Source organism: Pelodiscus sinensis, chromosome 1 (genome assembly GCF_049634645.1).
Source record: "Pelodiscus sinensis isolate JC-2024 chromosome 1, ASM4963464v1, whole genome shotgun sequence".
Taxonomy (NCBI): domain Eukaryota; kingdom Metazoa; phylum Chordata; order Testudines; family Trionychidae; genus Pelodiscus; species Pelodiscus sinensis.
The window spans coordinates 142,978,319-143,004,278 of NC_134711.1; the positions used below are offsets into that span (position 1 = coordinate 142,978,319).

The 25,960-nt window shown below is 43.8% G+C and overlaps 1 protein-coding gene across 4 annotated transcripts in view; it reads left to right on the top strand.

Annotated features, from left to right (window-relative positions):
- The window catches only part of GSK3B (glycogen synthase kinase 3 beta), a 226,812-nt gene extending 201,516 nt beyond the window's left edge, over window positions 1-25,296 (top strand). For 3 of the 4 annotated variants that reach the window (XM_075905448.1, XM_075905459.1, XM_075905466.1), the window contains 3 exons: window positions 1,490-1,676; window positions 9,769-9,867; window positions 19,737-25,296. In XM_075905448.1, the coding sequence (XP_075761563.1) occupies window positions 1,490-1,676; window positions 9,769-9,867; window positions 19,737-19,801 (351 nt within the window). In that variant the 3' untranslated portion in view covers window positions 19,802-25,296. The remainder of the gene's footprint in view (window positions 1-1,489; window positions 1,677-9,768; window positions 9,868-19,736) is intronic. The other variant, XM_075905473.1, reaches the window with a different exon arrangement.
- The last annotated feature ends 664 nt before the right edge of the window (window positions 25,297-25,960 follow it).

Consider the following 25,960-nt stretch of genomic DNA (forward strand, 5'->3'; position numbering starts at 1 on the left):
TCTATCTTCATTTAATAAAAGGAGACTGTAACTTGGGAATATTGTGCCACCATACCCTTGTATTGTGGTCACTAATCCAAACCCTGGAGGCATTGGGTTTTGACACAGAATGTAAATAGCCTCTATCCACTTCTCCCCCTAGAAATACACACACAGCTACTTCAAGTCAGCAGAAGTTCTATGACTGCAGCTACACTATTTGGGTGTCAGGGCCAATCTGAAGCTTTTTCTTATCTTACTGTAGTAGTCACAGTATCTTTCCAGCAACCTGAACACATTCTGCACTTTTCATACCTGAACTCTTCGACACCATTCCCTGACATGATGAATTAGTACAGAATGCATTGGAACTAACTCAGGTGCTCCTGACCCTTCTGGGCACCTGACCCTGCTGGGCACCAAGGGGTAAAAAAAATCAGTTAATTATTGTTGGTGACCTGATTAATTTCAATTAATTTAATTAATTAATTGACTTCAGTTTAAAATTCACTGAAGCAGAGTCTGTACAGGTGTGGGTTCTGCAGTCCATTAGCATGTGATCTGTAGGTCATTCCTTGGTGCTAGGTGCTTTGGGGTAACCTGCATTGGGGCAGAAGTTTTTTGGATTAGCTCAATTGCATAAAAAATTCTGATCTCACAATTTAACACTCCCACCTCACCTCCCACCACACTTCTCCCTGGCCTATATTCCGCATGAAACAGTGAAAGGAAACTGCAGAAGCAGGGTTTTAGGGGCATGTATGTGACTGTCCAAATTTGCTTTGAATGTAATGAAATGGGGAAGTTAGATCTGGGGTGTCATTCTTGCTATGTAGGACCATTTTAAGGGGTCTGAACTACAATTTCAAGGAACTGCTGTGAACTCTAGTTTATAAACTCAAGGTAAACTTTTGAGAGAGTCAAAAAGCTTTCTCACTCACCACAACTTGGCCATTCTCACAAACTCCAAATGTGCAGGAATTGTCCCCATTAATTCATAGGACTCACTTAGCACAATAAAGTCAAGAAGAAGCACCTGCAAACTTGAACAGTGTCATCCATAGCAATAATCTGGCCAATTTGCCTAGAAGGGAAAATCTTTTGTTTACTGCCGAAATACACACAGGAGAGCCTTTTAATTTTGACTTTCAGTGAATCCTGCTCATTTGCACTGTTTTCTCCATCATATGCATGGCTGATTTCACCCCACTATGTGTGGTCATAAGATCCATGAATCTTCCCTTTAAGAACAAAGTTGTTTTTCTGAGCTCTCCCATGCAGTCTTTCACTAGCATTGCACCTTGCCTCACATAGCATAACCCTTTGCACTTGACCCTTTCGACACCGGAGGCTGGATTCTCCCATCCCAACAAGTGAAGAACCATTATTTGAGCACAAATAACATTTCGTTTCAACCACTGGGCACTGAGAGATTTAATTGCTCTTGCTTGCTGCTGAAGTAGTGAAGAAAGAAACAAGCCTAAACAATTTGTCTCTTGTTTTTCTGTAGGTCTTCCGACCCCGCACGCCACCAGAAGCAATCGCACTATGTAGCCGTCTGCTGGAGTACACACCCACCGCCCGCCTGACTCCCCTGGAAGCATGTGCGCACTCTTTCTTTGACGAACTACGGGACCCAAATGTCAAACTACCAAATGGGCGAGAGAAACCTGCACTCTTCAACTTCACCACTCAAGGTAGCCTGTGAGCATAAAGGATCCTTCTCTTGGGAAGAAGCACTGTGCCAAAAGTTCTGTCATACAAATACCATTCTCCCAGTAGTAGAATCAAGAGGTGGGACAAGAACATTGACTAATTATGTAACCAGCAATCTCTCTCAAAAATGGACTGAATCAGCTATGGGGTAGGGGAAGAAAGGGTATAGAATGGTTATCCTCTTGCATTATTGATTCAAATTCAGTCCACAGGGGACTGAAAGATTGCATAAAGTAAGTTTGCAGCTTCAGTCCAATTCCTAGTGTCCACAGTCCAGCTGACACCTTTGATTGGCGCCTAACCATAGAGGTTGAGGACCCAATGGCCAGCAGAGACTGAATTGTTTTCTAAAGATAATCCTGTTTCATCATGTTTGAGGTAGGTTGTTGGGAACCAATGGAGGAAACTCCATCATTGCACTGCCGCTGCCCAGACTGTGTTCATTCTGGGCATCACATATGGAGTCTGCAGTACTCCAGGGCTGTAAATACTACATCCGTCCTTCAGCATTAAATACAGTAAGAACTTTTGAGTGTGTTTAACTTTTTAAATTACTCAGGATGACCACAGAATGTTTCATGTTGAACAGTTGGTGGCCACACCAGTGTCAATTAGCCATCCTTGCCCTTCTCGCTTACATCCCTTACACTATTTAATCTCTCCATTCACACTTGATGAGTGTTCAGAGTTGGTCTGGTGAAATATGGAATGCAGGAAATGTGGCATGCAAGCTTGTTAGTGTCGTACATGTTGGGGACCTCTCTTATCCAGCACCCTCGGGACCTGACTGGTCCTGAACCAGGGAATTTGCCATACTAGCGATGGTTCCTTGCCACAGCCCCCAGCCACCCTCTGTCAGCTGTCAGGGATTGGAGGGGGGAGGTGGAGGGACTCCCTCCAGCCTCTGCTAGGCTGCTGACCCCACTGCTGCTGCTCCAGCTGGACTGCCTGCTGTGCTTCAGCAAACCATGCTACCGGGGGCTGGCTCTAGCCCTGGTCAGGCTGCCAGGGGCCCAGCTCTTCTGCAGCCTGTGGGCTTTAGCCTTGCTTCCGTGGGCAGTTTGGGGCTCCAGCTCCACACTGCCGTGGGCTGCTGGAGCTTTCTCCAGTCCTGGACCCGGTCTCTCGTCCACGGACTGCCGAGAGCCTGGGCTCTTGCCCCGCTTCTGCAGGCTGCCTGGGGGTCCAGCCCCACGTTGCTTGGGGCTGCCACCAGCCCTAGCCTTGGTCCCATTTCCATAGGCTGTATGGGCTCTGTCATAGGCTGTTGCTGGCCCGGATTGCGCACTGCGGGAGGCTGCCCTGACCCAGTCCCAGTGCTGCAGGCTGTCCCATGCTGCTGCTTCAGCGCGGCCCCTCCTAGTTTGTCCTCCTGCTACTAGGCCACCAGGGTTCTCTGATCAAGGAACATCCATGTTCTGATATTACCAGCCCAGAGATTTCTGGTTTTGGGAGGTGCAACCTAGTCTTATAAATATATAACTGCAAGCTCTTAGCACTGGGGTAAGGGAGAATCCCTGTGCTCTCTTACCTGCCAGGACTCTGTTTCCATTCCAGTTCAGGTCATGTAGTGTAGGCATTGATACCTGCTCTGGAGTAAGTGCAAATTCCAGCTTTTTATGCCTGAAACAGTCCGGTCTATGCTCCCAACTTTAGAACATGGTGCCCAATTGTAACCAAGGTAACTGAAGCAAGATTTGTTTGTCTGTACAATGTAGCATGATTTGAAAGTTACAACTTTAGTTCGATCCCTATCAGGGAGGATAAACACAAGCTTAGTCTTTTGACTTAACATGATTCACACTACCTACATGGGAAGTGCATGCGTTGGATGTACCAAAACACCTTCCATGAGCTAAACCAATTTGTAATGTAGTTTTAGGAATACATGTATGGCCAGTTTGCATGGGGGGGACCGCACTGGCGGGCGGGCTGGGGGGCTCTGGTACTGTTCGGTCCTGCTAGATCTCCAAAAAGCTTTGTCCACACATGTCATTGCACAGGTGTTGCTAGTATTGTTGAAATTACAAAGTCTATCAGCATTGTAACCAATCTATTAGCTCAGTTCCACTGTGTTGTTTCCCAGTCTTGAGTTACCCCTTTTCATTGCAGGTACGGTCCTCTTGCCTACATCTTTTCTTCAGGCTTGTGAGGAGCTAAAATGTTACTAAGATATTCTCTCATTTGGTACATCTCTATCATGTACTCCTACCCCATCCTCATTCCAGCATTTAATTATTTAAACTCGTTTATTATAAATCATTATTAAAAACTACATGAATGGGTGGGCTTCTGCTTTAGCAACACAAGCGTATAAAACATCAAATGAACTGTTTAAAAGCAATGGGGGGAAACAAACACAAATATATATCCTGACATGTGGAAGAGAAGGAAGAATGTTTAAGAAAAAGAAATATACAATCATTAGGTAAGCTATCCCTACCTCAGACAACTCTTTAACCTCTGATTTCTAGTCTTCTAACCCTGTTCCCCAAACATTTGTGTCTCTGCAATCCACTGGAGAGCTGATAGTCATTCGGTAGAGCTCTCCAAAAGTATGTTGGAAGAGATTTTGGGCGGGGGGGGGACCTGGCTCAGGCAGCTATACTCACCCCAAGAGAAGCAAATTAGTATATTTCCACATCTAAGGCTAGATCCACAGCTTGCAGTCATGGCTGAGTGTAGGCCACTAACCAGGTCCAAAAAAGGAAGGAATAAAGCACTCAATATCAAGATTTTAGACATGATTTTAGAATGATTAACATACTGCAGTATCCACTGCATGGGGCAGCACTCAAAAGTATACCCCTGAATGCCATCTCCAGAAACAGCTGGTGAGCTTCTTGGCCTTCTTTTGCCATCATGAGATCCTACACCTTGGACTGTGTGCACAGATCCTTGTCCAGAGGACAGCCAGTCACTGGACAAGCCATTGGAAAATGAACATACTAACATATGTTAAAAATCATTCTACACATGTAATAAATGAAGCTAAAAGAGAATTCCATTGTTTAAAATTGCATTTGTCTTTTAAAAAGCACTTTATTGATTTATTCTTAAGAAATGCTGTCCAACTCTGGAGTGCCTGTGGTTCTCACTGATTGTCTGAGACCCCAAAAGCAGGGGATAAAAAAATCTTCATCATTTTCATGCAAGATTGGCTTTCCATAAGATGCTAAGTATCACATCATCCCAGCTGTGTATTGGAAATGGTGATGAATAGCCAGTACCTAAGATAAAGCCCACAGTTTTATCTGATCTGTGCTGGTAGTTTTAGGATTCCATTTTCCAGTTTTCAGGCATTAAGACAGTATCTTCTTATAACTGCAAGTGTAAAATAGATTAATAATGAAATGTAGGGCTGGAAGGGCCATCAAGATGTCATTCTAGTCCATCTCCTTGTGCTGAGGCAGTACCAAGTCTACCCATATCTTCCCTGACCAATGTTTATCTAATCCAGCGGTTCTCAAACTTTTTGGGCTCTGGAGCCCTTTACATGCGTAAAAATTTATGCAGAGCCCCAAAGGTCCACTGATTGTGTGTGTTGTACCTATCGATGTTTCCAGTTTGTCAACTTCGCGGAGCCCCAGGAGATGTCTCGCGTAGCCCCAGGGCTCCGCGGAGCAGTTTGAGAAACACTGATCTAATCTATTCTTAAAAACCTTCAAATAAAGGGATTCCACAACTTCCCTTGGTAAGCTATTTTGGTGCTTATCTATGCTTCTAGTTCAAAAGTTTTCCCTAATATCCATCCCAATGGCCCTTGCTGCAGAGGAAGCCCCTCTTGTCTAACCCCATTTGACATGGAGAACAATTGACCCTCTTTATATCAACCTTTAACATATCTGAAGACTTAATTGGGTTTACTCCCACCCTCTGCTGCAGTCTTGCTGAGATTTAATTTGAACTGAAGGAGACTGTGCTGGTGACTCTCAGAGTTCTCCAATCCAGACAAAGAGGTTAGATGAATTTGTGTTTGCGGATGAAGATTATCCAGAGGGAAGGTATAGAGAAGGAGGGGAAGGGGACCATGGATGTAACCCTGTGGAACCCCACAAAGTTGGAGGAGGATCCTCATATGGTCACGTAGGAGGGGAGCCAGGAGAAGGCATAGGGAAGACATGATTTCAAGAAGATAACTATGGTCAGTGGTGCCAAAGGCAGCTGACTGTTGTTGAGGATGGAGTATTGGTTCTGAACTGTGTCTAGGGAGAAACTTTGCCTGGCAAAAACAGTCTCAGTGAGTGCCCCACATTTTTTTTCACGATGCTTTAGATCAACCACTCCCAAGCTCTCTTCCTACCATACCCACCAGTATTCTGCTTGTCTAGGTAACCTGGATTTCCTACCCATTCCTCCCTCATGAATAGCGCTACTGCTAGGCCATCCATCCTCCTTTCCCCCTTCCCAGACTCCCATTTCACCTGCCCCAGCACAAGTTCCCAGGAGGTGCAGTCCCTGACTCCCTTCCTCCTCCTCTTCCCACAACCTTCCATGATTCCCTCTCATGCTAATCCCCAAGTGCACCGTCCCTTTCTCTCACTGCTTGCAGCCCTTCCTGCTGTATGGCGTGCTACAGACACCTGCGCCACACCATCTACCTTGCTCTAGATAGTCCCTTTGGGAAGAAGCACTTCATAGACCGAATTAATTTTGATGTTTTGTTCCAAAACAGGCTCTCCTGGTCCTTTGTAATCAGCCAGTAGGCTGTAGTTCAGTGGCATCATTTGATGACCCATAGTCAGAGAATCACTTTTTATTGTGTGTGATTGCTGGTGTACCTGTACCAAACCAATGAGTTTGCTAGGCATCTGATATTTTTGTTACTGATGTGAAGTTTTGTAGTTGAACCAGCAGATCAGAAAATTGTTCTCTGCCTTTGACACAGAGCTGTTCTTATCAAAAAGTTTCATTTGAAACCTGTTTCTACACATAACTAGAAATCTTCTCACGATAACCTTTGGCGTGCTGCATGGATCCAGGTTACTTTCAGACAAAATAACTTGGCTTGGAAGGGGGGGTAGTGTGAAATGTTTGGGAGCTAACTCTCTGAATGGCTTGGTTATGTTGAGAAGCTTGCAGGGGCATAACTCTGTGAAAAGTTTGGTCCCCTGACTTGTCCTTGTGACTGTTACACAATGTTTGCCAACACAGCAAACTGTACTTTTACCAGTGCATCCTGGGATTCCTGAAGTAACTAACCCATTGATACTGGGAGCGGAGTCTGCTCGGCTATTTCTAAACACAAGACATTTCATTGGGCTGGAGCTAAGAGGACAAGCTGGACTGATACATCTACAATGTTTGACTTACTTTTCCCTGCTGGGGATGTATATCTCTCTCTAAACTGCACTTTTCTGCTAGACCTGAGCTCAAGACATGGTCCCCAGAGTGGCAGCCAGTCCTTGGAAGATATCTTGGACAGTTGTGTGCGCACAGAAGGTGCTAAATTCTTTGCAATCTAACAGCATTGATGCCATGGCTGCTTACAAGGATATTTAGTTTAATTTATTAACAGAGTGTGGAGAGGGCTTCAGGGTCCTGAGCTGGGGATCGAATACAATTAGACATCCTAAAGTTAAGGTTCTTTTTCAAATCCTGGGCTGGAAATCAGAGAGAAGGGAGGCAGGAAGGCAGCCTGCAGGTAACACAAATCCAGTCATTTGCTGCAGTATTTTGCATGCCCCGTACTGGGCAGAACCATGAGGGGTGTGGCAGCTACACACAAATGAGAGAGCACAAATGTAATTAAGTTTTTAACCAAATCTTCAATTAAACTTCAAAAAAGTTCAGTTTGGTTTGGATCAGTTATTCTGTTTTCTATGAACTGATCCGTCCCTCTCTTGTTGAAATACTGTGCAATTCACAGAATCCTGAATTTAGGTTCATGGATACAATGGGGAAGAAGTTGGTGTCTTCTGCCTGTTATCTCTACTCCCTCATATAGCTGCAAACATATTTGCACTTCTAGTAGATCTCTTCTGCCTGAACCACAGGTGGGAAGGTGCTTTAGTGAGTAACAGTGGCCGTTTTGCTAGTCTGAGCGGACTTCTTTAGTGACCAGATGCCGGGAGAATTACAATGGGATGAAAGGGTTGATGCATTGTAGTTATACTGGGTCAGCCATACATTTTAGACACAGAGGTCTGGCTCTAGACACTTGGTAGCAGTACATTTTAACTGGGTTTGCCATCTCTCAAACACTACTGTCATGAGGTACTGTCAGGCAAGATGAAGGGCATGCTACATTCAAGCTTGGATAGCTGTCCATATTTCCACCTCATTTCCCACTTGAATTACAAGCTCGAGGCTAACAAAAGTATATTTGTTTGCTCCAGGAGCTGTATGAAAGAGCAAGACACACAATGGCTTCCCTATGCCAACTGATTAAGGAAATCCCTCTTGGGGAGGGAAAATAGCAGACTAACGTCTCTGGGCAGGGAGTGACTAGTAGCGGTGTGCCCATCACTGGATTGTGTTGGTTTGGTTACTGCAGTGACGCATGTTTGCTTCTGTCCAGTCAGAATTTGTGTATTTTATAGAAGTACAGCTCAAAACTGTACACTGGTGAGAGGTTAGTAAGCAATTGAACTGTGCTTTCTCCAGCTGGGCTTCTCCGCCAATTACTTTTTCTTTTTAAATGTATTTTTGTTGAGAAAAGGGGGGAGGTTCAAATTGACACAGCCCTTGTCAGGCCTAAATGTAATGCTCATGTTAGAGAAAAGACTTAAGCTCTTTACTCTGCCTTGTAGATAAGACCTAGTAGCTCGGGGCAGTCATGTACAAAACTGCACTGTGTGTGTTGGGGTGACCGGGCTTGGTTTCGCAACAGGTTTCTCTCTCTCTACAGAATTTAGATTAACCACTGCCTGCATGCACTTCTCCCCCAGGAGAGTTCTTGCAGTGCCAAGACTTGTCTTTCTCCTCCTTCCTTGAGGTGACTGTCCTGTTGCTGTATCTGGATGTGCCTTCCTTTAGAGGCAGTCTCTTTCACTCCTGGCACAGCCATTGAGAGACGCTCCTTCCTTTCTGCGCCATTGCTGGCTTCAATGTGGTACTTGACAGATCCCTTCCGGGCAGCCTGCACTATTATCACTTGATGACCTAGTCGGCGCCAGCCATCATCTCCAGCTCAGTGTTACCGGCAGTTGCCATTATGAGACATCTGTTACTCAGATACATATTGAATCTATTTTACATTTGGGGCTTCAGTGACTTAATTGTTTTTCTTTGGTTTTTAGAAAGAACAGTAGTAATATTTTTGTGTTCTGTTGAACTGATCTGACAATCAAACCCCTGGACTTTTCACTGTGTCTTTAAAGGAGATATCTGCCCAGCTAGACTGCTTGGCAGCATATAAGGAGACTCAGCTATGTCCATGGTGTTAGTGTGGAGCGTCCCTGACTAGTGGAGTTTAATGCAGTGCAGTTTTAGCCATGTCTGTCCCAGGATATTAGAGGGACAGGTGGGTGAGGTAATAACTTACACTGGACCAACTTGCATTGGTGAGTGAGACCGGCACCATCCCATCTCAGCAGTATTATAGCATCTCTTGAATGCTTGTTTCTCTTACCAACAGAAGTTGGTCCAATACAAGCTATTACCTCATCCAGCTTGCATGACTTTGTGAGCCAAGGATTTGACTCCTTAGAGCTGTTGGAGAATCGCTAACAGTCAATGCCCAAAGCAAGACGCTATTGTCATCAGCCTTCTCCTCTTGGCTGACTAAGACAGTGTATGTTCGTGGAGGGGAAGGGTGATTCTCAGAAACAAATCACATTAACAGGCTGCTTCCAAGGACCAGGATTAGTTGGTGCTTTGCTAACTCCATGGTCATCTCCTTTCCCTGGGAAATGATTGCTTCTTGCAGCTAACACAGCTGGATTCCTATGCTGGATATCACTGTGGCTTCCTCTTGCTCGTGGACCTATATGGAAGTGTAATGTGACCTTGTTTATTGGGACATGCATTTCATTGATGGTAACGTTTTCTGAGAAACCCAAGGAGTTAATCTGCATGCCGAGGTTCTGTGTGGACTATAAGCTAACTCTGTTTGTTCCACCTCCCCTCCAGAACTGTCAAGTAACCCATCTTTGGCTTCGATCCTCATCCCTGCTCATGCTCGGAATCAAGCAACTGCTTCAACCCCTACAAATGCTACAGCAGCCTCAGGTGAGAACATGCGCCTGCCTCCCTGCTCTCTCAAACTGCACTCCTTCCATGAAGAATCTTGAGTAAACAGACTCTGGGGTGGATGAGGAATCATTTAATTCCAATGCCATTTAAAACTCAGTCTGATTAGACTAGCTGGCTGTGGGCACTTTGGCAATACTAACCCGAGTCCTAACCTGGCTCCTTTTGATGATGCATCCTAGTGTCTGTCTTTTTCACTCAAATTTCTAATGTGAAGAAGTGGTACAATGAGAATAAGCTTAGCTTCCAAAGATACTCCTGGTCAGTTAATTTCTGGCACCCATAGCTACTCTAGAGCTCAACAAAGTCAGTGCTAACTTCAGCTAGTTTTAGAGATGCCCACGAAAACGAGGAATGGTCAGCTCAGTAAATGTAACGTCATCTGGAAAGATTATTTCCAATCAGATTTTGACTGCATGTAGGTAAAGATTCTCTCACTAATGCAAAATACATTAGCAGAAGGGATTACCCAAAGGATTCACTTTCAGTGTATTGATTTTTGCAGCACCTAAGCAGTAACAGCTTCTTATTGTGAATGCCCTTCTAGCAGCTTTCATCACCAAATAATGCTCTGGCTTTTTGCCATTTCTGAGAGTGGCTCTCTTCTTTGTCTCTGTCTCTAGCTGCCTAACACATCTAAAGCCTCATTGCTGGCCTGGAGATACACCATGGTGTGTTGTGATCCTATATGAACTTACAAGTTGTGCAGTGTTATATTATCTTCACTAGGAGAACTCCAAGGCAAATCCAGGATGCTGCATGCTACAGTGTTGATGGCTCAAGAGAGAGTACTCTTCTCTGAATTAGTGCTGAGCCAGTGTCCCAGTACGCTCTCCAGGTCTTGTGTGGCTGAAGGTGTTGTCTTTCAGAGGTGCTGTAAGATGTGCACAGGGTACAGAAGGTTTGGAGAAATTCCCTAGTGTGAGTTTAAAAATGCAGTGTCCTTGCTTTGCTTAGCCTGGCGTCTGAAGAGCTTACATGAGGGAAAGCACTCCAGGTCAAGTCCAGAATGTGAGCTGTTCTAAAAAATGGCTAATTTAATGTCAGCATTTTTAACCCTCCTATGAGTAGCCATTTTAGCTGAAATGGAAATGTGTCTTTGATCCTCGTGAGAAACTTTTGCAGTTACTGGGGAATTTTGATATGTAGTTTGGTGTTGGATAACATTCAGTTACCCCTTCATGGTCTTTTGTATATGCCGCTATTTTGATGACCTTGGACCCAAACTTGTGTGGTGTTAATTTTGCTTGAGTTAAGATTTCAGGAGTAGGCTCTATTGGAAATTGTATGCGCCTGATTTGCTTTAAATCTGGTGTTACTATTGGCAATAGAATTCACTGCCTAGACTCTGAGCAGCAAGTCTTGTAATTATTAAACCAGTATCAGAGCAGCATCGGAATGGGTTTGCTGTCAGCGTGGGTGCCCTGTGTCAGATGGCAATGTTTTCTAGCAAATTGCTTGTCTTGGTAAATAAACTATTCAAAGGCAGGCTTCCAGTGGTGCGGTGCTAGCTGATTGGAGACCTAGCAGGAGGTTTTTAAAAGTAACACAAGTTAGAGTTGGTTATAATTGCATGGTAACTATCATGTGACATTAACACTCTCCCTCCTCCTCTCCTCCTCTTCTTTCCCCCCTCCCCCTCCTGCTAGACCAATTATAGTGATTATAGTGTCTCTTTATGAGTTTAACTCTTAGTGCCTTCAAGCCACTGGTCCTAATCTGTTAGCTCAGACTTTGAAATCCAGAGAGTTCAGGTTCAGTCCTCACAAACAACCCATCTTAGAGTTTCATTACAGAATTACTTTCACTTCTCATGGGGGCTGGAGTGTTACATGTTAACATTAAATCTGTGTCTTTATAATGCAACAGCTGAAAATTCAAGGGCTGATGCTGATCAGAACTGGGAGGGGGAACCAATGGTTAGAAAAGAACCTTTTTTGATTTGGGGGCCACTGACCCACAGAAAAATCAGTCGGGGCCACACACAAGTGAGAAGGAGAAAAAAACCCAACAAAACCCCACCCTCACTGACATTGCACCCATATTCCCCTTGCACATCTTGGGGGGCCCAGGATAGTAGATTTGGGTGCTCTAGTCCCACAGAGGGATGGCAGGAGGGATAGAATGCCACATGGGCTCCCAGTGCTGGAGGTCGGGGAGCCCCAAACCTCGCGCTGAATCCAGGCAAGCCAGGGGCCACATCCGGTCCCTGGGCCTTAGGTTCCTCACCACTGTTCTAAAATAACCTCTGATTGGTGGTTTTTCCCAAATCTAGCATGGTAATGCTGGTCAGGAGAGTTAGACTTTCTCTCCCCAAATTCTGTTGGCATGTGAAATGCACAGTGTTTGGAGTAATAGCTCGCCTTTATTTAACATTTGGTACAATAGCACCTAGAAGATCTAGTCACACCCATTGTGCTAGGTCCTGTGCAAACACGTTAGATGACGCAGCCATGTGCAAACTGAATTGCCCTTGCACCTCTAGAATCGTACACTCTGTGCGCCTGTGCACGTGTAAAAGTATGTAGGAAATGATGGGTTGAAGCTCTAAGTGCAAAACTCAGTTCAGCTCTAACTGTGGAATCATAGCCAGCATCTGGAATACACATACTGTGCGTGACACACACTCTGTGTAGTCACAACCAGCATTTGATTTTCACTGTGATTTACACGAGCTGAGTCTCTGGATCAACACCAAATTACTGAGGTGAGGCTCTGGGCCACAGCAGTAGGTTTCAAACTTGTTTTTCCACGACCCAGATGAAGAAAATTATTGATGATTGCAACTCATTATATCTTTTGACTAGAGTGTGGACTCTGGAGGGAGGAGCCAGGAATGAGAGGATTTGGGGTGCAGGAAGAGACTCGGGAGGGGGTGGTGTCCTTGGGACTGGGGTAAGGAGTTGGTGGTTGGGGCACTGGCTTGCCTCCAGCAGCCTGGTCAGCACTGCAGCAGGGGTGCTAATGCGGTTTCCTGCCTCGCCTGGTACCACGGACCGTGCTGTGCCCCAGAAGCAGCCAGCGGCAGGTCTGGCTCCTAGGCAGAGGCACACAAGCAGTTCTGCCCACTGCTTTTGCCCACAGATGCAGACTCTCCCCCAGCTCCCATTAGCCAGTAGGAATCTGGAGCCAGTGCTCATGATGGGGACAGCACACTGAGCTCTGTGTCTCTCCCCCCCTTCTCCTTCCTGCCAAGGAGCCAGACCTGCTGCTAGAGGCTTCAGGGATGCAGCGTGGTCCACAGTGCCAGGACAGGCAGAATGCTGCCTTAGTACCCCCACTAGTCACCAGGTCACCCTACAGCCAGGTGACCCAATGCCTCTCATTGTGCGACCCTGTGTTGGGTCATGACCCATAGTTTGAAATCCACTGGTCCATAGCATGTCTGAATGTGTTTGCACATTGGGTGGGTAGCTGAATGCAGAAATGCAGTTATCATGCAACTTTGACAGCTTTATTTGAACTTCACATGCTGATAGTCCCTCCTGGAATGTACTTCAAACAGCTCCTGTTTGAAATGCTCCCAGGAGAAAAAGTCTCCCAAACTAATAGAAACTTAAAAAACAACAAAGTCTTGCAGCACCTTGCAGAATAACAAAACACGTAGGTGGGTATCATGAGCTTTTGTGGGCACAACTCACTTCTTCAGAGGAATGGAGTTATTAAAGGTCCCGATCCAAAATAAATAGGGAATGGGGGTGGGGGGAGGAGAAGGAATAGTCAGTTAGAGTCTCCATGCTACATGAAGCTGGTAGAGAAGGTGCAAATTGTTCTTAAGTTCCCTTTGGTTTCTTTTATGCCATTAGGATGTGCAATGTAGTGGGCCATCCAGTCAATGTCTTTATTCATACCTTTGTGATAGGAATCAAACCTGTAAATGAAGTTAAGTTCCAGACTGATTTCTTCAAAAAAGTCTGTGGCCTGTAACTCGGAGCAGGAATATGTAGTCCTGGATGTGTGAACATCCCTTGCGTCTAGTCCAGCGAGAGAGATCAGTCCTTGGAATGATGGCAGTATATGAAAGAGAATTATTGTGTGCAATTTTTAAGAGAGTTCCAAATGCATTGGTTTTAAATTACCTCTCATTCAGGGAGGCCTATAGAGCGGGATCACAGTATCGACAGGGGCTGGCTTTACAAGGAGAAATTTTGCTCTGGTACCATTTGTAAACTTATCATATTACCCTTAAAATATAGGCAGTGGCGTGTTTGAATACATGAGGACTTGGGGGTGGGATAAATGTATTCTAATAGACTTTGTGAACAACACACCCATTCTAAAGTGCTTTTTCACTTCTTAGTTGTGCAGGTCATCCTTAAAAGTACCAATAAATCCCTTATGACACTATCATCTATTTTTCTTCTTGGATCAATAAGTGGCCAGATAGAAATGCTGACCAGCAAAGGAACTACCTGAAGGCGTTAGACGCCCCACATGGGAGCTTGGCCAGCACAGCTGCAGGGATCACTTCCTGTTATGTCCTGCTATATTAATTCTCTTGGTCTTAACTGAGATGTTCCAGCATCTCCAGCAGCAAGGTGGGGCAGAGTGGAACCCGAGGTGCCTGCCAGCACAGAACAGTTGCATGAGACTATGATGATATTCATAATAAAGTAATATTTAGCACGTAGATGTGCAGTTTCACCTTGAGAGCACGTGGAAAGCATTTAATTCTCATCTCCCAGAGAGAGGGGCAAGTATTATCCCAATTTTTAGATAGGGAAGATGAGGCTCAGAAAAGTGCACAGATTGCCCTGGGTGTCAGTGACTGAAATTTCTGGTTGCCAGATTTGGGCTTAGATCACTAACTTATAGTTATCTGTAAAGAACAAAAAAAAAAACCCACATGATGCCCTAGATTTCTAGGGTCACAACATCACTGATGAATTCTCTCTCACCCTACCCTTCCTCTTGAGTCCTAAATTGTCCTTTAAGGACCCTCTATTATTGGCAGATTATCTTCCAGGTTAGCTTTGTGATCTTTTGGGAATGAAAAGCCCTATGGCAAGTTTTCTTAAATTCGGTAGCATCTGGGAGTAGTTCCCTGGCTGCAGCTCCATTCTATGTAGCCATCTTTCTGGTAGGCTTCTGAGGGATACCACGTACCCAGCCAGAAAGTGGAGGCAATTGCAGAAGGACTGGGAGAAGCAACAGCAAAATGCTACCTTAAAGATCAGTAGAAAACGACCTCTCTTGCGATGGCTGTGGTGACAGTAACAAGGCCTAAACACAGTACATAATCTGTCTCCTTTGCGTTCAGAGCGGTCAGGCTGATAATGAGAGAAGGCTTATGGCTAAGAGCAGGGGTGGCTGCCTGCCTGTGGCTCTAGAGCCACATGTGGCTCTTCTGAAGTTAATATGCAGCTCCTTGCTCAAGCACCGACTCCGGGGCTGTAGCTACAAGTGCCACATTTCCAGTGCTCATCTCCTGGCTCCACTTCCTCCTCCAAGTGTATTGCACCCTCTCTCCTTCCCTCCTCCCACAGAGCCTCCTGAGTGCCATGAAACAGCTGACTGCAGTGGGCAGGAGGCGCGGGGAAAGTAGAGGAGGTGCCGATCGGTGGGGTTGCTGGTGGGCAAAAGATGCTGGAGATGGGAGAGGAGGCACCTGATGGGGACCACTGACAAATTACTGTAGGTCTTTGGCAATGTACCTTGGTAAACTGTTGTTCCTTAGGCTCAGGTTGGCCATACCTGGCTGAAAGTCTCACCCTAAGCACTGCTGCAATCCCAAGCCACAACCTGGTGAGGTGTGCCTGCTGCAGGCATCTCCCCAGCACTGTTCCCTGTGAACTGTGCGCTCATTCAGCTGCTCTGGAGAGATTCCAGTGCCACCCACTGATTAGTAGAGTGCCCACAGCTAAGTGGTTTGTTTCTACTGCAGGTGCACATCACACATGCCTCAGTGCACATAACATTTATTCCCACTGGGGAGACTTAGCAGGAACCTCAGGCACAATGTGTGTCACGGGCACAAATGTGAATCTACCTCAAAATACTTGGCTTTTTTCTGGTTCTGCCAGAAGCACAGGTTGCCTCATGGACTCTGCTTAACTGCTGACTCCCTATGGAAGGAGAGGAATCTGAGTGTACTGGGAGTATTCAGTGCAGCATCTTAGTATGGAGACATGGGAACTGGCATAAGCTGTACTCACCTTGCTCCCAAGCCTGCACTCTGGCCTGTGCTAGCACAGACCCTGCAGAAAAGCCAAGGCTGTGCATTTCCTGGAATGCATGGTATATGCCACGTTGGTGTTTGCAAGCATGTACCAGCTGCCTGATTAGCATGTACAATCTGACCCCACATTGGAAAGCCTTTGTATAGATTGTTGTAGAAGACCCACAAGTATGGGAACCGAGACTGTTTCCTTGCTTATTCCTTCCTCTAATCCGGGGTCAGGGAACTTTTTTTGGGTTTGGGAGCCACTAGCCTACAGAAAAATCATTCAGGGGTCATACACGAGTGAGAAGCAAACCAGAAAAATCACAATCCTCACTGACCTGGTCCCCAAATGAGAAGGAGAAAAGGAAAACCTCACAGATGTGGTCCCCAGCTGAGAAGCAGCAAAAAGAGACATTTCACTCCCCTCAAACTCCAGGGCTAGTAGATTTTGTGGGGCCTGCCTAGATTCTGGGATGGTGGCCAAAAATGAGGGGTTCATAGTGTGGGAGGGGGCCGCCAGGAAGCGGGGTGAGGGTGTGGGCGAGGCGTGCAGGGTCTGGGTGGGATAGGGGTGCAGGAGCAGGACAGGAATGGAGGTGTGGGGTTCGGTGGGAGAGGAAGAGCAGGGGAATGGGGCGCCTACCTGGCATAGCTCCTGTGGGGGGCGGGGGACAGGTTCTCTTTGTGTGGCTCAGCATGCCATTGGCTGAGATTTTTCCCCCTTGCCTGGTTTGCCTTGATCAGGCCCACGAGGCTCCCACGCACGTGCGCAACAGGGAGCCAGCATTGGTGCTCAAGCCACAACACCCACTGTGTGGCTGGAGCACCAACACTGGTTTGCACTGCTGGCCGGGGAGCCCTGAGCTTCATGGGCTGGATCCGGCTTGTGAGCCAAAGGTTCCCCACCCCTGCTCTGATGTGTGCACACAACAGATCAGAGGCGTATGCTCTGAGGGAAAACACAGGCTAGAAACCTGGCCATGAGAAAAGCAGGTTTTATTTATATACTTGGGGTAGATCTTTCCCCATGCCCCTCTGTTTGGTACTTACATATTGATAATGTGCTTTAGCTGTGCTGTCTTCAGGAGCAATAAATCAAGAGTCATAGCACATTCCAGCAAGTGGCACACACAGCATGCTGGGGGTATGCACCACAGTGACTCCGTTCTATGTGTACACTCACCCAGTGGGACTGGGATTTTTAGCTTGGAAAAAACATCTAGGGGGGAGATATGATAGAGGTCTCCACACCAGTTACATATTTATTGACAGTGAATAAGGATGTGTTGTTTACTCCTCATAACACAAGAACCTAGGGGTCATCAAAGGAAGGGTTTCTTCACGCACAATGCAGTCATTTTGTGGGACTCCCTGCTAGAGGACGTTGTGAAGGCCAAGACTATAGCAATCAAATAACTAGGTAAGTTTTACAGAGGACAGGTCACTCAGTGGCTATTAGCCTGGTGAGCGAGGATGCAAAGGCTGCTCTGGGGTATCCCTCGCCTTTGTTCGCCTGAAGCTGGGAATGGGATACAGTGGGAATGGGAGGGAATCACTTGATAGTTACCTGTTCTGTTCATTCCCTCTGAAGCCCCTGGCATTGGTCATTGTTGGCAGACTGGATACTGGGCTAGAGGACCCATTGTGAGGACCCAGTGTGTCCGTTTGTATGTTCCATGTGATAGTGAATGAGCTAGTTAGTACGAAAGGTTAGCTGTCAGAACAGCAGGGTCTATATTTTAAATTCAAGGGCTGTCAATAATGCTAACAACATACTGTTAAAATATTGGATTGCTATCCTAAGTACATTGGTGTGATATTTTACTGAATTTGAGGAATTATTCTGAGGTGAAGAGAAGTCAGGACTGGACAGTAAGCTGCTATCTGGAGTAGGATTTCCCTTCTTGGCTCAATTATCCTACTTTCTCAGCCTGGTAATTACTTCTCAGAGGCAGGAAGGTGGTCATGGTTTTTTTCTATTTGTCTCCTTTTTTCCTAGATGATGTTCTGTTTACCTTGTCATTCCTGCAGCATATTGTCTGACTCTTCGGTCATCCAGTGCTTTTGGAGATGGTGTCAACCCCAGTTTTTCTCTATAGCCTCCAATGTTGTATTTGTGCTATTCAATGATTTACTTCAACTGTATTCTTGTATTCACCTAAACTCATTCTCTTCCCTTTTTTAATGCGCCTGTTTCTCTCAAGAGCTCCATTTTATGCTGTTCATCCAATCTAATCTTAACCATGAGGTGATAGATTCCTCTGTACAGGTTGAACCTCTCTAGCCCATCCTTGGGACCTGACCAGTGCCGAGTGAATTTGCCTGACCACAGGAGATCAATATTGTCTAGCAGTGTTACCAACACTTAAAAGTTTGGGGTGGAGAGAGAAGAGAGAGAGTGCTTTGTGCTAACCCTCATTCATTATCTTTCTCCAGCTTAGTATTTTAAGTGATCATACATTTTTTTCTTCATCATCTGTCAGCCAATTTTGTATTATCCATATTAAAGGGGCTTTCGTAGCTTCTTGTTCGTTTATATATATATATATATATATATATAGGTTTCTGTGTTGTTCCCACTAATATTTTACTCAGCTTAACAACATCTTGGCTTTTGTTTTATCCTTTTTTTAAAATTTTTCCAGTCTTCTTACACCTCACCTATTCTCTCTAAATGTTCAGAAATGCACCAGTAAAACACTGAGGTTCTCTCTGGAAGGATCTTTTGATCAGTCAAAGATCCTGCTTGCCAACAGATTCCTGTTTTGTTATGCATTTGAAATGATCCGTGCCTCTCCTTGAATGAAAGGATGCAGTTGAATGAATAGCTTCCAAATAGGGGGGAAAAAAAGAAACAATCCTTTGCTGCACTTCTTTTGAAAGCATCTTGATATTTGTCCACCTTACATGGTAGAGTTTCTTGCCACTGGATACTGTTGCCTGAGTTAGGGAAGAGAGAGGGTGTTTCAGATTATTTATCACCCGGCACTGATCCCCAACAATGCAGTATAATTGTGTATACCTTGCTACTGGCTTCAGCCTGGACATTAATCTGCTTCAGCAATTAGGAAGGTGGAAGTCTAAGTTGTGCTGAGCAACACAAAATAAACCAATATACTTGAAAGACATGTATTGAGGGAACAAGTGCATGGATCGCACATTAATATGCAAGCTGTTTCTACCAGAGACTATGGCCTCTTGCTTTGATTGTCTCTGCTCATTCACACATTCAAGAGATGGCTTCTTGTAGATGAACACCCAGTATAAAGCCTCAGCACCAGTAGCCACACCTACTTCATGTCTGAACCTTGGGAATGCCAGTGTGCTTATCATACCAGTAAAGTTACTGAATTCTAATAGGACCATGAGCGTTGCAGCAGGACATACAGCTAGGCACGCTTACAGGGCTCTAAACTCTAGTTCAGGGCTGACTTCAGCTTTTGAAAAAGGCTTTTCTGCAGCTGCATTTGAGTCGGTAATATGTTTCATGCAGATCATGCCCCAATGAATCACTCCCTCCTCACCATGATTGTGTCCAGAGCATCTTAACCCCCCAGCATGGCACGGTGATGCGGAGTACATCAGCTCTAACTTGATGGGGACTGTGGGGTCAAATCCATTGATTAATGTTTCTGTTGCTTGGAAGTAACACTGCTTTTTGCTCTCCCCTTTCTGTTGTTGGCAGATAATGCAGGAGAGCGAGGTCAGACCAATAACGCAGCTTCAGCATCAGCCTCCAACTCTTCCTGAAGTGGTCCCAAGCAAGCCAGCTGCACAGGAAAAATCACCAGTAATTTGAGTCTCGCTCAGCAACACTGGTCACATTTGGAAAGAAAATTAAAAAGAGGAAAAAAACAAACAAAACTAAACCCTGTTCATTTTAGTGTTCAATTTTTTTTATTATTGTTGTTCTATTTAACCTTGTAAAATATCTATAAATACAAACCAGTTTCATTGTATTCTCACTCTGCGGGGTCTCCAGGGCAGGGGAATAGGTGGGGGAGGGGGGAGAAGGGAAAGTGGAGCAATAGAACACACCAATGTCTCTCCCCTCGACAATCTCTTCATAACGAAAGTTCGCTGTTGTGTACTTTGAACCAGGACTCTTGCCTCATGCCTCCTCCCACAACAGAAAGAAGGGGGAAAAAAAAACTCATTCTCTGCTGAAGTTTTTTTTTATAACCTTTTTTTATTTTCATTTTTAAGTGAAGCTTCAGAGTTTGGTATAGTGCACAGCTTGAATTTGGTTGGGAGCTTAGCCAGGGTCATTCAACAGAGCTAGGTGTTTCTTGTAAGTGAATCCATATCTAGGCTATCTGAAGAACTGTCCTTGGCATGGTTTGGGGGGAGGGGGGAAATGTGATAGGATAATAGGTAGCCAAGGGGGGTGGGGGTGTTTACTGTATGTCTAAACTTGAAATTGTTAGTGGAAGACTTACTTTAAAAATCAGCTCTAGCAACAGGGAAACCTGCAGCTTCATTGTGGAAAAAGTCAATCAAGTGGGATAGAGATATATACATATATGTATATGTATATTTATAATATATACACACGCATGTCAGACCTAGCTGGTTAGCTTTATTGAAGCAGCTTGTTTGCCTAGTCTGAGCTCCTCCACCAGGTCTTGGACTTCTGTTTTTAAAAGAGCCAAGGAGTGCAAGAAAATGGCCAGTCAGCTCTAATCTCCAGCAGTGAAGACGATGAACGGAATCCCCCAGGAGAAAGGGGACACGCAGAGTTGAGGGGCCTTTTGGAAAGTGGCCACTGTGAAAGCATTTTTCAGTTTTTTGCTCTGAACAGGATGCCCTTTCCCGAGATGCACACAGGAAAAGGACATCAGGGTTTATAATGTGAACTGTAACAATCTACTGGTTTATTTGTAATTTTTTTAATGCAGTTGGAGCTTGCAGATTACCACTCTCCATAGATAGTTCTGATTTTAAATCCATGGCTAGAATCTGTATTTAATTTCATCTTTTTTAATCTCCTGCTTTTTTATCTTTATTTATTGATGCATGTTGGAGCTGCCATGACAATGTTTTCATATTGATAGAATATTAATAAAATACACATCAGTGATATCAACAGTAACTTGTACCTGCTAACTTGTGGGGAAGCTGACTATAGAAGTGTGTGTATATAATATAAATAGATACATGTGTAACACAGTACAGTACTCCGTTCTGAGTTTTATTTTTTCTACAGTCTTTAAATGGTCGGTCTGAAGCATAAGATAAATGCTTGTTTCCAGTCTGAGTTTGAGGGTTTTTTCTGTAGTGAATGGTGTAAGAATCAAAGTCTCCATTTCTCAAGTTAAAGCAATATTCCTTGGGAAGAGTCAGGTGAGCAGTGGGAAGTTGCTGCTGCAATGTAGAAACAGACTTTTGAGACCTGATCTGTCTTACCCTTGAGGTTGATGTCCATGTAGGCCTTATACACATTCAGAGAAACCTTAGTCACCTTGGTGCTTATGGGCTATTACTTGACCTGTGGATCTTTAAGGCACAATAAATTGTTTCTGACATTTACAGACCTTTGTGTGGCCCAGGAGTAGCCCACAGTAGCATCTAAGTAAACTCAGTCATTGCAGGGTGGCAAGAAGTCTGTTTATGAATTCAGTACATTTCCCATCCCTACTGTGCTTCGTATTTGCCCCAGTTTGTGAGATTTTTTTGTAAGAATGTTTCTTAGCAGCAGTAGAGCTCCCTCTGACCTGTCTGATAAACAGTGGATGTCTGGGCAGGGAGTTGTTTGCACAGATGAATGGATATTTGGAAAGAGAATGGAAATCCATCTTAATTATGCCCCTCATTATTTAACAAAACTGGGCACACCAAAATATTTTAAAGCCGCTCTAAACCAATTCCAGCTGAAGAGAAAGGAAACCACAATTGAACAAAAACATGTCCCAGCACCTGTAATAAATAACTGAGGCCTGAAAGGAGTGTTATTACAAGAAATCAGCTAGTGAGTGCCCTGAATGGTGGACGAGAGCCTGGATGATCAAATGTCCAGAGAGATTTTAGAAGACAGGAAAAGTGACAGTAGCATGACTAGATCTGCTTTATAGACAAGGCAGCTGGAAGGCTGGGCAAAGACATTTACTCTTGACTTAAGAACAATTAATTACCAATAAAAGGTGGTGGTAAAAGGCTGGTTTAGGTGCTGTCCTTGGTGGTTAGGTTGTTTTTACATTCAAGGCTGTTAGAGGAGGAGCATTAAGAGCTTTTCTCTCATTCTTTTGGTTCTATTTCATGGTAGTACAATTGTGTTTCTGTGCATGTAGGTTGGTGTGTCTGACTTTATTTTTCAAAGATCATGGCAGGATCACAAACCCTTTGTACCTGTTAGATCCAGGCCTTTGAATATTTTTCTCCGTTGTTGTTGTAAATAAGGGTAGGGGGGAGCTCCTCACCAAATTCAAGCTTGTACATTATTTTTGATTGTTTTTAAATTTTTGAGTTTTATTGTTTTGTATGTAAATATGTGGACCCAGGAACTGTTATTAATGAGCAAAAAGTTACCATTCAGGGCAGTGATTCTGTTTAATAATCAGACAAAATGTAGACGAGCTTTTTAAAGCCATATAGTTTTAACTCTGTACAGTAGGTACCGGCCTGTATTATTGTAACAATAACTCTAGCGATGTATAGTGTATCTATATAGTTTGGAGTGCCTTTGCTTCCATGAGGTTTTTTTTTTTAATTTTATTTCCTTTTTTTTTTTTAACAGATATATCCCAGACAAAATGGCATCTTTGCTCCCCTGCTTTATAACCCTTTTGAGTGCTTGTAAGGTTTCAGTGATACCATGGTCAGTAGTGGAACAAAAGGAAATTGTGTTTGTAATTCATTTCATTCAAGCCATGGCTTTGTTCTGGATGTTCTAAAGTTGCCCATGCCACCATGCCCTAATAGCAATGACTGGTTTAATTTTACACTTGCCCTCTTGGCACCTGGTAGCTAGTGGCTAGATTAGATTTTGCTCGTCTCTCCCCAATCCCTGTGTCCAGAGGTCTTGTGGACAGCAGCTTCCAGGAGCCTTTGGGGTTTTTTTTGTCTCTTTGCTGTATTAAAGAGAGAGCATATTGGGCTTTCAAACAAAAAAGAAAATTAAAAATCCCCCTAGTATTCTACATTGATAGCCAGACAACTTGCAGAATAACTGTGGTGGTCTGGAGCCATTACTGTAGAACACTCTAGCATTTTTCTAATAAGGGAATTTCCTGTTCCCTTTTCTGCTCTTCCCCACCCCCTTCCCAAAGTCCGTTTATTTTCTTCACAATAGCATTAATGTTATTCTTGATTTCGTGTGCCCAGCACTAAGGCCTTGTTTTTAAAACTAGTTCACTTGTGTTTTCTACCTTGTTAGTATTCCATATAAGATTGTCTTGAATGGGAAAACACTTAACTCTTTACCAAACCAAAGGTTGCTGTTTTTGTGTTTTTGATCCATCTCGTGTCCATTCCAGTGAGGCAGAGGCTGCACTTTCTTTCTGGTGACACGAAGGTCAGTGACGTCAGTTTGCTTTTGACAGGCCACTTGGAATTGTTACTAGCTTTTTAAATTTAACTTTATTTTGGCTTGTTTTTAATGAAGTATGTTCTTGATCTGTCATTTTGTGTACTCTGCAATTGCATATATTTCTGAGGTGGAATTAATTACATTCTCTGTCCCCCCTGGTGGACATCAATCAAGACACTGGTATTTTAATTTCAAAGTTAGCGACCTTTTTAAGGAAAAAATGAATGATGGTCATTTCACACTACATTTTTTTAAAATGGCTGATCCAAGATCCCAGTTCATTTTTCTAGTTTTCAAACCAAATTTTATCTTAAAAAAAAAAAAAACAGATGCTTGCAACTAGAGATAATTTTTAATTTTCCCAGACTTGTTATGCTTTTTAAAAAAATTACCAGTAAACTTTTCTCTACTAGAAATCTCAGCTACTCCGAAGTTTAAAAACAAACTATAAAAGCACAGTAAAAGTATTTGACTCTTTTCTGAGACTATAAAAAAGCATACTTGATGTTTCCATTATTTCCACAGGGGTTTTTGTAAGTTTTTGTTCATTGAATTTGTTTCATTTTGCAACACTGCAATAACAGCAAAACACCACCAACACCACCACCCCCTAAAAACTGTACATAGGGGGTCATCTTGAGAAAAGTAGCTTCCTTGTGTTCTTTGTTTTATTGCCTGTAAAATTTGCGTTCATTAATGTGTTGCTGATGGATCACTTTGGCCTGTACACACACAAATTAGCGTGACCACTTCCATCTTAAAAACAGAAATCTAAAAAATAAATATATATATTAAGGACTGTGGGTTGTATACAAACTATGGCATACACTTGTGCAAATCTGTCTTGATTTAAAGGAAAAGCAAAACCTGTATAACTATTACTACTTGAATGCCTCTGTGACTGAATTTTTTTCTTTTTAAATATAAACTTTTTTTGTGGAAAGTATGCTTAATGTTTTATTATTTTCCCCAGCCCCCCTATCTCCTTGTAAATACATTTTGTTCTGTGTGACTCGGTTCGGAAATAGTTAACTGGTACTGTAATTTGCATTAAATAAAAAGTAGGTTAGCCTGGAAATTAAATTTAAAAATGCAAAGTGTGTGGTCTTTATTTCAAAACCCTGCTTTTTCTCTCCTCCTCTTCCCCTGCTCTTCCCATTCCTCACCCCACACCTCGTTCCACCCTCCAAAAATAGGTGGACATGACTGTAATAATTAAAACACAAGAAATAAGCATGTTTTCTTAAATTATCTATGTTGTTCCATGATACTTTTCCAAGAGATGCCAATGTCTGTCTACAATTCCATTTGGTTTGATGGAGAGAGGAACCCTGCGGCAGTGCATTAAAAAACAAAAACACTTTAACCTCCACCTATAGGGGCAAGCTAAGAACCTGTGTAAATTGCTGGCTTTGATTACCACACATCTTTTTTTTTTAATTTGATCCCATTAGTAATGTTATTTGGTGGTGATCTGTAAAGTTTGTCAAGACCACATCCAGTGGGGCTGTTCCTCCAACAAATCAGCACGTTGCTATCTCTGAGTTGGGTTTTCCAATATTGGATAATGTATGTATTAAACATGACATGTCTATTAGCGCAACAAAAAAAATCCTTTTTGGGCTGGCTGACCTGGCCAAATCCGTTCTGTCGCTATCCTAAACTCTAGATGCAAGGTCATGTGACTGCTGCTTCAATAAAAACAAATTTATATTGCAAAGAGGCTCCTCTTGGTTTATTCTTAGAGACCTATCACGTTCTGAGCTGTCTGAACAGAAACTATAGATATTGAGAAACACTGTCCCAGTCTTGCGTTTCTACAGTGCTTTTCCTCCCTGAGAATCCCAATCCATGTTACAAATTTGCACTGAGGATTGTTAAATTCATTGATGACATGTAGATACCTCTGGGGTAGCTGCCTAACACTCGTAACAATACATGAGAGGTGGTGCAGGAGAATTCAGTTAAGTAGAACACTATTCACCTTGTGCTGGATTTTGGCGAGGACCCCAGAGCAAATGTTCATCTCATGGTTAGAGTTGGGTGATCTTTAATGACCACAAATGGGATTTATGGCTCCTATAGCACACCACCTCTTAAACACTATCCTGGGGCATTGACTCCATAGAGGGTATATTACTTCCTGAATTACCAAGATCTGATAGAGGCTTATGGGGGTTTTTTCTCCTAAATTATTCTAGAAAAGCAAGTGTGTATTACCTGGTCAATTCCACACGACAAAATTGCTGCATAGATACATGGAATTAGCATCTATTGTGTTCAGGATTTTTCAGTTTAAATCAATCTCATTAAGCCCATGCTCTAATTGAATCCAAACCCACAGTTCTACTATTGGAGGCGCTGCCTGTGGCATGGCCTTAGGT